The sequence below is a fragment of the Balaenoptera borealis genome (genome assembly GCF_965194805.1).
Source record: "Balaenoptera borealis genome assembly, chromosome: 19".
Lineage (NCBI taxonomy): Eukaryota > Metazoa > Chordata > Mammalia > Artiodactyla > Balaenopteridae > Balaenoptera > Balaenoptera borealis.
In genome coordinates this window covers 4,302,649-4,319,888 of record NC_138878.1, presented here as the reverse complement: position 1 = coordinate 4,319,888, position 17,240 = coordinate 4,302,649, and the positions used below count along the sequence as shown (strand labels likewise).

The 17,240-nt window shown below is 42.1% G+C and overlaps 1 protein-coding gene across 1 annotated transcript in view; it reads left to right on the top strand.

Annotated features, from left to right (window-relative positions):
• Positions 1 to 17,240, top strand: part of USP10 (ubiquitin specific peptidase 10) — a gene marked incomplete at its 5' end in the record, with an annotated part of 72,687 nt that overhangs the window by 19,525 nt on the left and 35,922 nt on the right. Inside the window, 1 exon segment of the mRNA XM_082366864.1 lies at positions 16,034 to 16,102. Coding sequence (XP_082222990.1) covers positions 16,034 to 16,102 — 69 coding nt within the window.

Here is a 17,240-nt window from a genome sequence, read left to right as displayed (position 1 = left end):
GAAATTATTATGAAAAGTATGTGTGAGAGACATCTTATTACTAATCAAGTGCTTGATAGATTGACTAGCTTAAGGAGGTAAAATGATCTTGGTTTAGATTGGGAGGTGATTTTTGAAAAAGCAGAATGTTGGAGGTGAAAGATTTCACTGAGTCAAAAGAGCAAATGGGAAATGAGTTCAGTTACAAAGAAATGTCTCTGTGGAAAAGACATTTCTGAAAAGTTGCATTGGAGTGGAATTTTTCTATCAAATTATTTCTAGCTTAGTTGCATTATAGTTTTTCTTCTGATTGCCGTTAACTTGTTAATGATCAATAAATCCTTAAAAGCACTAAAATAGTTCCCATTTTGAAAACATTTGCTCTGGTTGTTGTTCATCAAGCAGTGGGTCCTCCTATAGAGTGAACAGTCCTCTCCAATTGTTTTACAGTTTCTTCTGTCCGGTTTGGGGGCATACTTGAGTGTCGAAATAGCTCTGCTGGCCCTCCCTCCAGTTGTCTGCTTAGTTTCTTCCATCCCTGAATCGCTGGGTTGTGGGAATGCCCCTGTGTTCAGTGATTCTGAACCCTGACTGCACCTCAGAGTCACACAGGAAGCCTGCCTCCCACCATTGAACCCAGAATTGTGGCCTGAGGATCCTCAGGTGATCCTAAGGTATAGTCAAGGCGGAGAAGCACTGCTTGAGGCCTTTGTCCTGCACAGCTGACCCTGTTCCCCTGCTTGGTGAGCTCTTCCTGGGGTTGGTTTTCTGCCTTTGTATGAAAAACAGAGTATTGTGACTTGATTGGGTGAAAAAAACTTCTAGGATACTGAAGTCCTGAGCCTCACATATTTACCATAAGGGAGACTTTCTGGAAAGTCTTGAGTTTCATTTTTCTTTTTTTTATTAAATTTATTTACTTATTTATTTATTTGGTTGTGCTGAGTCTTAGTTGTGGCAGGCTGTCTCCTTAGTTGTGGCTCTCGGGCTTCGTAGTTGTGACATGTGAACTCTTAGTTGCAGCATGCATGTGGGATCTAGTTCCTTGAGCAGGGATTGAACCTGGGCCCCTTGCCTTGGGAGCAGAGAGTGTTAACCACTGTGCCACCAAGGAAGTCCCGAGTTTCATTTTTCTAATAAAAGATTTTTTAATCATAACAGTGAACTTACATAATTTAAGAATGGAGTGCAGTCTGTTGTTTTGGCTGGTAAAGTAAACTGTACCACCATAATTACAACCTTCGGAGGCTATTTTTCAACAGGCCATTAGGTGGTGGTTAAATTGAGAAAGTAAGCAGTGGACTGCTTCCTCAGTAGGCATGGTGGTCCTCAAGCCCTCAGCACCTGCTTTTGCATTCTTTTATATTCAGCAGATAGTAATTTTGCAGCTTTTACTGCTTCGACCAACTCTTCTAACTTTGGTTTTCATTAACAACCAAAGTAATTCATGAAAGGGAATATTCTATATACTTCCTCCTTAAAATTGGAAGGAGAGGGGTGTGTGTAACAGCTAACATGAGTCCTTTTTCTTAGGCATCTCTAGATTTTCCAAGGTGTTTGAAGAGACCATTGGCAGTGACCATTAGATTAGAAGAAAATAATTTAGGTAGTCACACTTCTTTTTTCCTGAATGTCTTTTAATGTGGAGCTCTGGTTTAGTGGTGCACTTTCCTTTCTGGCAGGTGGCCTTCAGTAGCCAAGCTTTTGCTGGTTTGGTTCCAGCATATTTCATTAAGTGAAAAATCCTGTAGAACAGATGGGTTTAACAAGTTTCTGCTCATGTAGCATTCTGTTTAATGCAACGCTAGTTTTGATTCAGCGTTGTTGGCAGTTATTGTCTGTATGTAGTGTGGAGTTTGAGTAGGTGGTCAGGGGATCTAGGCAGTTATAAAGGCCAAGCCAGTCATGAACAATCTGGGGTTGGAGGCTTAAAGAAGCCTGTTACAATGATAACAGGTAGCAAAATACAAATACATGCATACTAGTTTAGGTGGTGTTGTGTAGCACTAGTTAGAGTCTTTGAACCAAGGAACATGAAATCTTAAAAAAAAAAAAAAAAAAGTCCTGATGTGTGAATATTTATAGAGTACTTAAGAATTCGACTTATGTAAATGAAAAATCAATATTGTGGTCTTTGGTCTTCAAGAGTTGTTTTTATAATACAGCTGCCTCATCCACCTTATTTATAGATGTGCGTCTAATTTAAAAAGTCAGCCATATTGAGGTATAATTTAATACAATAAATGTACCAATTTTAAGCTTGCAGTTTGAGGTTTTTTTTTTTTTTCCCTTTTAATTATTATTTATTTATTTATTTATTTTTTGGCTGTGTTGGGTCTTCGTTTCTGTGCGAGGGCTTCTTCTAGTTGCGGTGAGCGGGGGCCACTCTTCATCGCGGTGCGCGGGCCTCTCACTATCGCGGCCTCTCTTATTGCGGAGCACAGGCTCTAGACGCGCAGGCTCAGTAGTTGTGGCTCACGGGCCCAGCTGCTCCGCGGCATGTGGGATCTTCCCAGACCAGGGCTCGAACCCGTGTCCCCTGCATTGGCAGGCAGATTCTCAACCACTGCGCCACCAGGGAAGCCCGCAGTTTGAGTTTTGACAAATGTATATACCAGGGTAACTGTCACCATGATAAAGATATAGAACATTTTCATTGCCCAGAAATTTCCCTCATGCCCCTTCACCATGAATCCCCATCCCTTAGCCAGGCAATTACTGATCTGCTTTCTGTCACTATAGGCTAAGTTTCTATTTTCTAGAATTTTCTTTATGTGGAATTATATAGAGAGTATTCTTCTATCTGCCTTCTTTCACTCAGCATAACATTTTTGACATTTGCCCATGTTGTAAGAGTTCCTTCCTTTTCAGTGCTGAGTAATAGTCTATTGTATGGATGGACCACAAGTTATCTCTTCACCTCTTGATGGATATTTGTTGTTCCAGCGTTGACTATTGTGAATGAAGCTGTTGACTACATTCATGTGCAAGTCTTTATGTGGACATATGTTTTCATTTCTCATGGTTAAAATACCTAGAAGTAGAATGGTTATATGTCATATGGTAGGTATATGTTTTATTTTGTAAGAAGCTGCCAAGCTTTTCCAAAGCGGTGGTATCCTTTCATGTCTGCACCAGCAGTGCCTAATTCCCCTTCTGCAACCTCATTGACACTTGGTACTGTCAGTCTTCTTAATTTTACTGTGCCTCAATTTTAAAGGAAAGACTGACTTTTTGTCCACAGGAACATGAGCCGCATCTATGGCAGAAAAGTGAATCTGTCTGCAAATAGGGAGTTCTTAGTGAAATATGTTTTTATTTATTTTTTTAATGCATTTATTTATTTTATTTATTTTTGGCTGTGTTGGGTCTTTGTTGCTGCGCTCGGGCTTTCTCTAGTTGTGGTGAGCGGGGAATGCTCTTCGTTGCAGTGTGCGGGCAATGCTCTTCGTTGCAGTGCGCGGGCTTATCATTGTGGTGCTTCTTTTATTGTGGAGCACAGGCTCTAGGCGCACGGGGTTTCAGTAAATGTGGCGTGCGGGCTCAGTAGTTGTGGCTCGCAGGCTCTAGAGCGCAGGCTCAGTAGTTGTGGCGCATAGGCTTAGTTGCTCCGCGGCATGTGGGATCTTCTCGGACCAGGGCTCGAACCCGTGTCCCCTGTATTGGCAGGTGGATTCTTAACCACTGTGCCGCCAGGGAAGTCCCCCGAAATATGTTTTTAAAAAGTTTAAGTAGAAAAGAGAGGGGGCAAGAAAGACTAGAGAATGCCTCCTTCACGCTGGACACAGAAGACTTATTTGGTGGTCAGGCATGTAGGGATGGGGAGTGAAAATGGACTTACAAAAGGTTGACCTGCCCTGGTGTACATCCATGGTTTGTTTTGCCCTTTTTTTTCCTCTTCAAGATTTAACGTTTTGGAAGTTGATTTTTCTTTAGTTTGGGAGACCACGTGATAATTGTGAATTATTTTCCTCTAGGTCAGAATAGGTATCCTCTTATTAAAGTTTTCTGTAAAGCTTTCATTCAGTTTTCTTGATTATGTTTAAATATTACCTTTAAAAATTAAATGTTATATCGTGACTATATTAAAAGTTTATATTTAAAAATGAAAATTGTGCCCCTGCTGGCGCATCTCTGGTGATAGTAAAAACAGGAGCATAAGAAACAATGAGTAGTTCAGTTGGAGTTTTGTCATCCTGCTGACATCTGGGAGTGGAACTATTGGTGTGGAGTAGGGAGAGGTCATCGTTCCTCAGCCCTGGAACTTGTATTTGTTGTGAGCTTTGCTTTTCTTCCTCCTCTGCCTGAATTCATTTTTTTTCCCTTTATTTTTATTATTTATTTATTTATTTATTTATTTATTTTTGGCTGTGTTGGGTCTTCGTTTCTGTGCGAGGGCTTTCTCTAGTTGTGGCGAGCGGGGGCCACTCTTCATCGCGGTGCGCGGGCCTCTCACTATCGCGGCCTCTCTTGTTGTGGAGCACAAGCTCCAGACGCGCAGGCTCAGTAGTTGTGGTTCACGGGCCTACTTGCTCCGCGGCATGTGGAATCTTCCCGGACCAGGGCTCGAACCCGTGTCCCCTGCATTAGCAGGCGGATTCTCAACCACTGCGCCACCAGGGAAGCCCTACATGAATTCATTTTTTTCAACAGAACTCTTGAGCACCTGCTATAAGCCAAGTACTGCATTAACTGCAGGTGATGGAAAGATGAATTGAACTTGGTGTCTGCTCCTTTTTAAAAACCAGCTTTATGGAGGCGTTATATATGTGCAGTGAATTTCATTCATTTAATGTATATAGTTTGACGAATTTTGACAAATGTTTTGTTTTTTATTGGTGTTCTGCTTTTCCCCTTCCCTTCCCTTCCCTTCCTAGATTAGCACCAAGGTGATTGTAATGGATATGAAAATAGGTGGAATTTTGAACTTCTTTCTACTAGGGCCATCCCAGATAACAAGCACTGACTCCCTAATTTATCAGCTCTGTTCCATGTGATAAAAAGTCTGTATACCAAGTTATTGTATAATGAGGGCTGTTTAGTAATAGTTTAGAGCAAAACAAGTTAAAATTTAACTGGCATTGTGTAATGTACAATAGGCCTTGAAAGTTGGTAAAAGTGGATTTCTGTTAAGTGAATCATGTTTTCTAATTTGGAGATTGCAGTCTGTGCAACAAGTTTTAGCTTAGACTCTCCACGAGAGCATTTAAAGAAATACAGCCAGGGCTTCCTTGGTGGCGCAGTGGTTGAGAATCTGCCTGCCAATGCAGGGGACACGGGTTCGAGCCCTGGTCTGGGAAGATCCCACATGCCATGCAGCGACTAGGCCCGTGAGCCACAATTGCTGAGCCTGCGCGTCTGGAGCCTGTGCTCCGCAACAAGAGAGGCCACGATAGTGAGAGACCCGCGCACCGCGATGAAGAGTGGCCCCCGCTCGCCGCAACTGGAGAAAGCCCTCGCACAGAAACGAAGACCCAACACAGCCATAAATAAATAAATAAAATTAAAAAAAAAAAAAAAAAAAGAACTACATCCAATCTATCAAAAATCCTACTTGGAAAAGTGAGAGAATAACTTTTGATAGGACTTTAGTAGTCAGAATGAAATACACAAACCACATGAAGCTAACACTAAACTGTAGTAGGCTGACATTTGAATCCTAAGGAGGGTTGCTCTCTGTGGGAGTGGCCATGTCACAGTTTGTCCATTTGTTCCCTTCTCAGGACTCCTTGGCCCCAAGAAAGTAAGCAGAATCCTGCTGCTACCCAGGCAGTTGGAGGAATAAGCCTTTCTCTGCGTCCCTCTTCCTTTGTCTGCTTCTGCCATTTGTAATGCTCTTTGCAACTTGCAGTCCACTTGCACTGTGACGAAACTGTAATTGTCATGATGTCCCAAACCTTATTTCTGTCTTATTCAAAATTTATTCTCATAATCTAGCACCGTTCAGTGTGGGTAGTTGGTGCTCAATCCATACTGTTAAATCAGTGAAATTCCTGCTGTGCGTTCACTGAAGTGTCACCCACACCACTTTCCAAAGTTAAGAGCACACGGTGACTGCTCAGTAGATGTCGTTAGCGTCCTCAAGTACTGGGTCCTGATCAAAAAAAAAGTGTAAAGAAATTTAGATTTTTTTAATGCAAGTACTGACCTGATTTTTTTTTTTAATTCATTTATTTAGTTGAAATAATTTCATGCCATGGAATTCTCCCATTTAAATAGCTGTACATTTTGGTGGTTTTTAGTATATTCACAGAGTTGTGCAACTATCACCACAGTCAATTTTAGAACATTTCATCATTCCAGAAAGATTGTACAACAGAAACTAGCACAGCATTGTGAAGCAATTATACTTCAGTAAAGATGTATTTAAAAAAAAAAAAAAAAGAAACTTCATATCCGTCAGTGGTGACTCCGTAATCCCCTCCCTGCCCAGCCTCTGGCAACCACCATCTACCTTCTGTCTCTAGGGATTTGCCTCTTCTGGACATTTCACATGAAGGGAATCATACAATGTGTGGCCCTTTGAGTCTGGCCTCTTTCGGTCAGCATGATGTGTTCAGGGGCCAACCACCTGGTAGCCATATTAGTCTGAGAGCATTTCCAAACCTGTGTTTCTCCTGGTTATATCCAGGAGATCCTTTTGGAGCTGGGAGGAACTTTGGAGGTTGCTTAGTCTGGCATACCCTCATTTTAGAGATGAAATTAAAGTTTTTGTCGCTTGGAACAGTTTATTAGTCCTTAATGTTTCCTCCTATCTCCCAAATTCAGTTTCCTTGGGTTGGGAAAAGAGAGAGAAGACTTTGTACTTTTTGTGCTTGGTTCTGTCGTTGAACCCTGCGAGGCTTGGCTTTGCGTCTGTTCTCGGGACACTGTCCCAGGGGCTGGGTTCACAGTGGTTCCAGTGATTGCCTTGGAACCTGTACAGTGTGTACAGTGCACACGCAGCAACGTGCTTATTGATCATGCCTTTGTATCCTGATTTTTTTACCTCAGAGGCTGACGTCTTATTTTCCTGAGTCCTTTTGCAGGCAGAGGACGTCGATTTGGTGGCAGCCTATATAATAACTCGTGTTTCTGGAGATGGAGCTTTGGAAGCTGTGCTCCAGCGCCCCCTAGTGCCGCGTTGTGGTGGTCGTTCTCCGTGTCCCCTGCTTTCTGTAGAAAGCAGAAAGTGCTGTTTCCTGTGGCTTCGTTAGATCCGTGGAGAACCAACTGTAGGTCATGCGGGCGACTGGCAAATGTCTTTCCTCCTTCTTACCTTCCTTGGGCTGAGATTGTGTCTTTGCTTTCCTGTAGCAGGAACACGGGTATTTCCAGTTCGGCCTGCCCCTTCCCCAGGCTGTACAGCCCTCGGCCCTCTGGGGCCAGGCTCCCCCGGCCTGGGCTGCAGGGAAGGGGCTCATTTCTACCCTAAGTGTGCTGTGGGCGTGCCCCTTTTCCTGATGTGTTTCTTTTCTTTCTCTTTGTTTTTAAATAAATTAGTTTATGTATTTTACTTTTGGCTGTGTTGGGTCCTCGTTGCTGCACGCGGGTTCTTCTCTAGTTGCGGTGAGCGGGGGCTACTCTTCGTTGTGGTGCATGGGCTTCTCATTGTGGTGGCTTCTCTTGTTGTGGAGCACGGGTTGTAGGCGTGCAGGCTTCAGTAGTTCTGGCACGTGGGCTCAGTAGTTGTGGCTCGTGGGCTCTAGAGCGGAGGCTCAGTAGTTGTGGCGCACGAGCTTAGTTGCTCCACAGCACGTGGGATCTTCCCGGACCAGGGATCGAACCCGTGTCCCCTGCATTGGCAGGTGGATTCTTAACCACTGCGCCACCAGGGAAGTGCCTGTCTTGTCTCTTTAGCTTCCTGTAATCTGGAACTTTTCCACAGCCTTTTGTGACGTTTGAGTTTTTGGAAGAGCACAGTCCTCCCCCTGCTTTTTTTTTTGTTTGTTTAAAGATTGATTGATTGATTGATTGCTATGTTGGGTCTTCGTTTCTGTGCTAGGGCTTTCTCCAGTTGTGGCAAGCGGGGGCCGCTCTTCATCACGATGTGCGGGCCTCTCACTATCGCAGCCTCTCTTGTTGCGGAGCGCAGGCTCCAGACGCACAGGCTCAGCAGTTGTGGCTCACGGGCCTAGTTGCTCCGCGCATGTGGGATCCTCCCAGGCCAGGGCTCGAACCCGTGTCCCCTGCATTGGCAGGCAGACTCTCAACCACTGTGCCACCAGGGAAGCCCCTCCCCCTGCTTTTCGGTAACATTCTTCATTTTGCCAAACATCTAAAATAATTTGTGATTGAAGATTAGGAAAATTTGGGGGGATGGTGAGACTTGAACATTTTAATGGCAATTGGCTGCCTTGAATTTCTGCGATAAACTCTTTGGTGTCGCAAGACTTGTGATGCTTTAACCTTTACTCAGATATAGTTTTAGTTAAATAATTGTCACTAAAGTGCAGGGCAGTGTGATTTATGTCCACTCACTGGGGTTTGCAGTTGAATAAATACTTGGCCTTTCTTTGCTTTTGTAGCTTTAACTTTGTAATTTAACTTTTTTTTTTTTCTTCCTAATTTGTTTAAGGTAAATTTTACTGTACAAGCAGTACTTCTGTTTGCCTTTTTGGAACAGTGTGGATAAAAAATGCTCCTTCATAGTAATGCTTCCTGTAATTGTTTTTGAATGATGCAGATGATTTTGGTAAGCACTGAAATGATGTCATAGCCTCCAGGTTTATGTGGGGTATTTTATTGTATCACTTCCCACAAATGTTTGAGTGGTTACCAAAGAAACATTACTTTCTTTGCCTGTGAAAGAAATATTTACCTTTTTTTCACATGCACTGTGATGGCAGGAAATTGTCTTTTATTCTTAATCTCCCCTTACTTGAGACCTCAGTGACTTGACCTTTGCTGACCTTTGAGAATGAACTCCCCAACTATCAGGCCTTTCTTTATCTGCAGTTACTGTGTTTCATTTGAATTCCTGTTTGAGTCTAAGAAATATGTGTACAGATACATAGGAAAAAGTTACATATAGTTTATCTGCCATGAGCATATGGGAAATACTCATTGTACAGGAAATAGAAATCCTAACCAAAACTCTGAACAGTGAGTACCTTGCAGAGATGCTGATAATACCAGCTTCTTAGCAACCCCCTCTGTTATCTCAGTCGCAAAACTGAAAGGACTGTTTTTTATATTGTTGAAATGTAACTACTTATTTTCAAAAATTCATGCATTTTAAAGATTGAAAATAGGTCCGATTAGGGCAAGAGGATGTGATTCATGTGCATTTTGTTGGAGTTGTTTATTGATATATGTGGGCTGGTGTTACGGAAATTACATTGGAGTTCAGAGCAGCTCTGGCTAGCAGTTTGTCAGGTGTTAAATGATACTTTAGCATTGCTTATTTGATAGTTGGCAGTTGCTTATGGTATCTTTTTTGGATTAAATGTTTTCATCAAGTCCTAGTCCCTGTTGTCAGGGAGATCTTGAAACTAACATAGGTGCAAACACAACTTTGCAAAATGCATATACTTGAATAGTTGTACAATGATTTGTTTACATTGACTTTTTAAAAAAATGTATTTCATTTATTTATTTATTTATTTATTTAATTTATTTATTTATGGCTGTGTTGGGTCTTCGTTTCTGTGCGAGGGCTTTCTCTAGTTGCGGCAAGCGGGGGCCACTCTTCATTGCGGTGCGCGGGCCTCTCACTATCGCGGCCTCTCCTGTTGCGGAGCACAGGCTCCAGACGCGCAGGCTCAGTAATTGTGGCTCACGGGCCTAGTTGCTCCGTGGCATGTGGGATCTTCCCAGACCAGGGCTCGAACCCGTGTCCCCTGCATTGACAGGCAGATTCTCAACCACTGCGCCACCAGGGAAGCCCTCGATAGTTATTTATATGGTTCAGAACTAAGAACTCTGAAAAGGTATACGCTAAAAAATCTCACTCCCTGCTCCACTACCTCCACAGGGATCTGCCCCGCCCCCGACTCTGTATAGTCAAGGGTTTTACTCCCTTCTTGGTTCCCTCTCCAATGTGTATCTCTTTATGCAAACACAGATCAATATTTCTATTTCTTCCTTTTTTTTTACCCAAAGAATGTTTTCTCATTTAACAGTGTCTTGGAGATTTCTTTTTTTTTTTTTTGCCCTGAAAATTTCTTTTTTTTTTTTTTAACATCTTTATTGGAGTATAATTGGTTTACAATGGTGTGTTAGTTTCTGCTTTATAACAAAGTGAATCAGCTATACATATACTTATGTCCCCATATCTGTTCCCTCTTGCGTCTCCCTCCCTCCCACCCTCCCTGTGTCTGGAGATTTCTCAATTTCTGTACATGCTCCTTCCTCAGCCACACCCCCACCCCACCCACCCAGTCAGTTTGGTGTGTGTGCTGTTCGTTTTGTTTTGGCCACACCACGCGGCATGCGGGATCTTAGTTCCCTGTGACCAGGGGTTGCACCCGTGCCCCCTGCAGTGGAGCCCTCACCACTGGACTGCTGAGGAATCCGTGCCTTGCCCCGCCCCCCGCCCCCCGCGTGGATTTTGTAATCAGGTTAAAGCTGCATATCCATGAAGTTGTTAACATGAAGTTGTAATGAGAAAGCACATTTAAAATCTGTAGCGAAGTTTTTCAAATAATACTTTACAAATAAAGAATTAAGTAAAATAGTAAAATTGAAAATAATAGAAAAAGGCTTTCCCTGGAGCCTTTCTAAGCATTCTGACTGTTGACCATGAGGTTGCTCCCAGTAGACTGGCACAGGGAGTTGACAAGAAGGCTTGCGGGGGCGTCACGGTTCTATCCCCTCTCCCCTCCGTTGACAAGATTTTATTATATCTTTTGGAATTTTAATTCTCTTATTGGATTGGCCAATTTCTCTTTTTTAAAAGACTTTATATAGGAACTCAAAGAAATTTACTTAAAAATGTGATTTAAATGAGCATTTCATTTATTTTTATTTTTCCAAGAGAAAACCAGCCTAAAGAGAATAACTTAGACCCAGCAATCCCACTACTGGGCATATACCCAGAGAAAACCATAATTCAAAAAGACACATGCACCCCAGTGTTCATTGCAGCACTATTTACAATAGTCAGGTCATGCAAGCAACCTAAACGCCCATCGACAGATGAATGGATAGAGAAGATGTGGTTCATATATACAATGGAATATTACTCAGCCATTAAAAGGAATGAAATTGGGTCATTTGTAGAGAAGTGGGTGGACCTAGAGACTGTCATACAAAGTGAAGTAAGAAAGAGAAAAACAAATATCGTATATTAACGCATATATGTGGAATCTAGAAAAACGGTACAGATGAACTGGTTTGCAAGGCAGAAATAGAGACACAGATGTAGAGAACAAACGTATGGACACCAAGGGGGGAAAGCGGGGGTGGGGTGGATTGGGAGATTGGGATTGACATGTATACACTAATATGTATAAAATTGATAACTAATAACCTGCTGTATAAAAAATAAATAAAATTAAATTAAAAAAAAGAATAATTTAGCAATCCTAAAGAACATTCAGTTCTCATTCTAATGTCTTCCCCACATTCTGAATTAAAGTAGCCACTCAGAAGGTAGAGTGGATATCTTTTACGTGGACAACATTTCTCCTGTTGGTATTAAATAAAACAGCATGAGTCTTAGTGTTTGCATTGGGCTTCACAGCTACAGTATCAATCATCTTTTGGATCCTCTTTGTTACTGCTCTTCTATCTCTTGAATTCATTTTCTGGAATTCTTAAGCAGTCCACCCCACCCATCCCAAGGGTGTATGAGTGTCTGAGAATTATTTTGCCTTTTGCACTTGAGTAATAAACTATAGAATAGAATTCTATGAAAACAAAAACAAAATACTTTTTTCTTGGAACTTTCAAGGCATTGCTGTCTTGCTTTGTATTTATTTTGTTGATTCTAAGATTTGTTGAGCTTGTAAATTTAGTAATTTAAATTTAATAATTTTCTGATTTCTGTGAATACTTTCTGGTTCTGTAATTGGTCCCCCCTCTTTTTTAAAATAAATTTATTTATTTATTTATAGTTTTGGCAGCGTTGGGTCTTCGTTGCTGTGCACGGGCTTTCTCTAGTTGCGGCGAGCGGGGGCTACTCTTCGTTGTGGTGCACGGGCTTCTCACTGCGGTGGCTTCTCTTGTTGCGGAGCATGGGCTCTAGGCACACGGGCTTCAGTAGTTGTGGCGTGCAGGCTCTGTAGTTGTGGCTTGTGGGCTCTAGAGCGCAGGCTCAGTAGTTGTGGCGTGCAGGCTTAGTTGCTCCACAGAATGTGGGATCTTCCCGGACCAGGACTCAAACCTGTGTCCCCTGCATTGGCAGGTGGATTCTTAACCACTGTGCCACTGGGGAAGTCCCCTGTCCCTTTTTTTAAATAAAAAAAATTTTTTTATTTGTCTGTACCTGGTCTTAGTTTCAGCATGCAGGATCTTTGTTGCGGCATGTGGGATCTAGTTCCCTGACCAGGGATCGAACCTGGGCCCCCTTCATTGGGAGCATGGAGTCTTAACTACTGGACCACCAGGGAAGTCCCTAATACGTCCTTTTTTCATGGCAGTCTGCTTATTTTACCTGCTCGAATTTCTTTCAGGATACAGATTAGAATTTTAAGTTCTTTTCTGTTTCCTATGTTTTGTTTACACAGATTCATTTCCCCCTCATTTTAGTAGTAACTCTCTTTATTGCTGTTGATTGTTCCCACACGTGTCTTGTGATTTTTTTTGTTGTCCATTCACATTCAAGGGCTGAAGTCATTAGTATTTTCGTGGGTGTGTTCCCTTGGCAGGTAGGAAGTTTACTATTTCTAACAGGCTTGCCCTGTGAATATTTCCATTCCCCCTAAAAGTTCCCGTGTGCCTTTTTGTAATCATTTCTTCCCCAGACCTTGACAACCACAGGTCTGTTTTCCGTCCTTAGAGTTTAGCCCTAGAATGTTATGTAAATGCAGTCATATAGCTTGCGGGCTTTTAAGTCTAATTCTTCACTTAGCGTGATGCTTTCGAGTCACTGAGTAGTAGTTCATCATGTAGATGTATCACATCCACCTTTGGATAGACATTTGGGTTCTTTTCAGTTTTTGGTAGTTATGAATAGAGCTGCTGTAAACTTCAGCATACAGGCTTTTTTTTGTGTGTGTGTGGACATAGGTGTTCATTTCTCTTTGGTAGGTACTTAAGAGTGGGCTTCCTGGGTTGTATGGTAAGTAACTTTATAAGAAAGTGCCAAACTCTTTTCCTGAGTGGCTGTATCATTCCACATCCCTAGTTGTTTCACATCCCTGCCAGCAGTTGGTATTGTCTGGAATATTTTCTCCCATTGTATCGCTCATCTTTTTATTTTCTTCTGAGTAAATTTTAAGGTTTATATCTAGACTTAAGGATCTCTCTGCGGTGGGACTAGAAAGGAATGCCAGGCAGCAGTGTCATTTCTTCTCCCACCCCACCTTTCTTTCTTCTCATTTAAAGATAACTTTCCCTTACGTTGCTTTGTGTTGTGTTGGAGTGAAATTAAAATAAGCTTTTCCCCAGTTTTGGTGATAAGCCTAATTAAGCTCACAATGACAGTATTTCAGGAGAAGACTATTTCTAAGTTGTTTTTGGGACTCTGCATTTTCACCATTACTGTCAGTGCACAATTTCTTTGTGGACTTTTGCAAGTATACATAAATATTACGTCAAGATGTTTTTGTTTTTAATACATATTCACGGTCTTGGTAGCTACTGTGAAAGAGCCCTCCAAAAAAATGTTTTCCCCAGAAATACTGGTGCATTCTTTTTTTTTTTTTAATAAATAAATTTATTTATTAATTTAATTTATTTATTTGGCTGCGTTGGGTCTTCGTTGCTGTGCACGGGCTTTCTCTAGTTGCGGCAAGCAGGGGCTACTCTTCGTTGCAGTGCGCAGGCTTCTCATTGCGGTGGCTTCTCTTGTTGTGGAGCATGGGCTCTAGGCGCACAGGCTTCAGTAATTGTGGCTCGTGGGCTCTAGAGCGCAGGCTCAGTAGTTGTGGCGCACGGGCTTAGTTGCTCCATGGCATGTGGGATCTTCCCAGACCAGGGCTCGAACCCGTGTCCCCTGCATTGGCAGGCAGATTCTTAACCACTGCACCACCAGGGAAGTCCCTGCTGGTGCATTCTTACCAACAGATTTTGAGACTTAGTTTCCATTTACTCAGTTACCATAATAATGTTTATTATCTATTTGTATATGTTTGGATACTGTAAATTTCCTCACAAGTTATTAGACTGTCAGTTCTGTTAGAATAGAGGAACCACGACTCTGCTTTTGCCATTTTTATATCTAATATCGATTGTTGTGCATGACATTTAATAGGCTCTAAATAATTATTGATGAAGTGAGTGATTCCCTGTTGTGGAAATCAGGTCATACTGATTCTTATCAATGACTTGTTTCTTGAAGCTTCAGGGAGAATCTGAACTGCTTGGCACTCGTCAAACTTACTTCCGTGCGGGTTAACCAGTTTTTCAGAAAGTAACTTTCAGAATTCTGTGAAGTGAGAGTTCACAGCGAGGTTTGTGTCTGTTGAACAGTATGTTTATCTGTGTATCACATTCCAGTGTACTTTTAAGGTAAAAAAATTACACATATATATTTTTTTTTTATAACTTTTTTAAAAAAAATTTTATTTAATTAATTAATTATTTATTTATTTATGGCTGTGTTGGGTCTTCATTGCTGTGCGCGGGCTTTCTCTAGTTGTGGCAAGTGGGGGCTACTCTTCATCGCGGTGCGCGGGCCTCTCATTATCGTGGCCTCTCTTGTTGCGGAGCACAGGCTCCAGACGCGCAGGCTCAGTAATTGTGGCTCACGGGCCTAGCTGCTCTGCGGCATGTGGGATCTTCCCAGACCAGGGCTCGAACCCATGTCCCCTGCATTGGCAGGCGGATTCTCAACCACTGCGCCACCAGGGAAGCCCTTCACATATATTTTTAAAGTTCATCCATCAGAGTCATTAACATTTCCTTTTTTTGGATTTCCCTATCTTCCCGTTGGAACCACGTTTTCTGCTTTTCTTTAGTATGTACGGTAGGGAAAACTGAAATGGAGGTAGTGACATGAGTCAGCCGAAAGGGTAAATGGAACAACTAGAAATGTTTGTGAACCTAAAAAATTCTCCTGCAAGCAGGAGTCTACTTACAAGTTTGGTGTGCAGAGTTGACCTGTTTCACAGTGTTGCCGAGTTAGTTGACTGGTCCCTTTCTGTGGTCCTAAGCCCCAGCTGAGGCCACCTGTCTCCGCCAGGGAGGTTCTTTTTCTGATCGGATTTGTGCAGCCAATAACAAAACCGATGCTGAGACTGGAACGGCACAAGCTTTATTCAATGGCCAAAGAATGGAGAAGCAGGAACCTAGTTCCAAATCAACTTCTCAACCCAATTTGGGCAGAGGTACCAAACATATAGGAGGGTCAAGGTAAAAGAGAGGGATTTGGAAAGAGTGGGAGGAATATTCATGACTTATTGGAGAACAGGGGTGTGGTTTGGACCTGGGACTGTTGCAGTTCTCCTCTTCAGTCCTTGTATGGGCTGCCTCAGTTGTTGTCATGGCAGTCCTCAACTGTCATGGTGCCGGTGGGTGGGTCATTTAGCATATGCTAACGTATTACGGTGAGAATGTAATGAGACTCAACTTCTGCTGGAAGTCACATCTTCCGCCATCTTGGGCCTTGTTGGTCCTAACCAGTTGTTTTTTCCTCTTTGCAGTTTCCTCCCGAAACTTAGATAAGAATAAGGTTTCTATTTGAGGGAGGGGCAGGGGTATGATTCTGGGGCAACAGCCTTGGTAACAAAAGTAAGCTCTATTAACCTTAGGCTGTTCTTTGACAATTTATGGAAAACCGAAGTATTTTCTTATTTGTAATTGGAAAACACTACATCTAGAAATCTGTTTGCAGATCCTTGATTTGTTTAATGGAGAAAGGGTCTTGGGGGTTCTGGCCCAATTATTCATAGGATTGAGATGTAACACTTTTTTTCTGAAACTGTATAATTTGTGTATTGTATGTGATCAGTCATTCTCTTTTTTTCAGTATATTTTTGGAGATTTTAGCCCTGATGAATTCAATCAGTTCTTTGTGACTCCTCGCTCTTCAGTTGAGGTAAGACACAACTTTGCTTTATTGAGTACGTGCATAGATTTAAGTGATGGTTATGTTTTAGTTCTTGTTTTTTAATTTATGTCTTTTGATTAGGAGTTCCAGTGTACAGAAGAGTGTAGAGACTAACATGAGAAATGACTGAACCCACCAATCAGATTTGACTACTGTTAACATTTTGCTATATTTATAAATAGCAAAGCATTACAGAGACAGTGGAAGCCCCCATTGTATCCTCTCATTCTTCTTCTCCAGAAATGCTGACCCTGCTGAAATTGCTCAGCATTGTTTCCTGACTATGGTTTTCGCCTTGTACTACATACATATGTATTGATAGATAGTACAGTGTATTGTTTTTGTGGTTAAAAATGTCACATAAGTGGTTTCATACTGTATTCATCATTTTGTAGTTTGCTTATTTTAAGTTAAATATTCTTTAGATTTATCTGTACATTTTGTCCTTGGTCTTTGATTTTAATTGTTAAATTGTTTTTTGTTTGTTTGTTTTTTTGGCCGCGCGCTGTGTGGTTTGTGGGATCTTACTTCCCCGACCAGAGAATGATCCTGGGCCCACGGCAGTGAAAGCATCGAGTCCTAACCACTGGACCGCCAGGGAATTCCCCATTAATTGTTAAATATTGAACATACCTTTTCCCCTGTTCAGGACTATTTAAGTCTTCAGTTCTACCACTATTACAAAAATGTGGCAGTAAACATATTTTGTCATGTCTCCTCATGCTCCTCTGTGGGTTTCTCCAGGAACTATTCCTAGGAATGGAGTTGCGGGGCTCTGCAAGGAATAAGCATCTTCAGTTTTATTAGAGACTGTGCGTCTGCCTTCGAAGTGGTTTTAACAGTCTCCCTTCCCATCAGCAGTGCATGAGGGTTTTTAGATCTCATTTTTTAAAAACAATTCTTCTTTTTCTTTTTTCTTTGGAGCTGCTTTGGGTCTTCGTTGCTGTGCACGGACTTCTCATTGAGGTGGCTTCTCTTGTTGCGGAGCATGGGCTCCAGGCACACGGGCTTCAGTAGTTTTGGCTCGCGGGCTCTAGGCGTGCAGGCTTCAGTAGTTGTGGCATGCGGGCTCAGTAGTTGTGGCTCACGGGCTCTCGAGCACAGGCTCAGTAGTTGTGGCGCATGG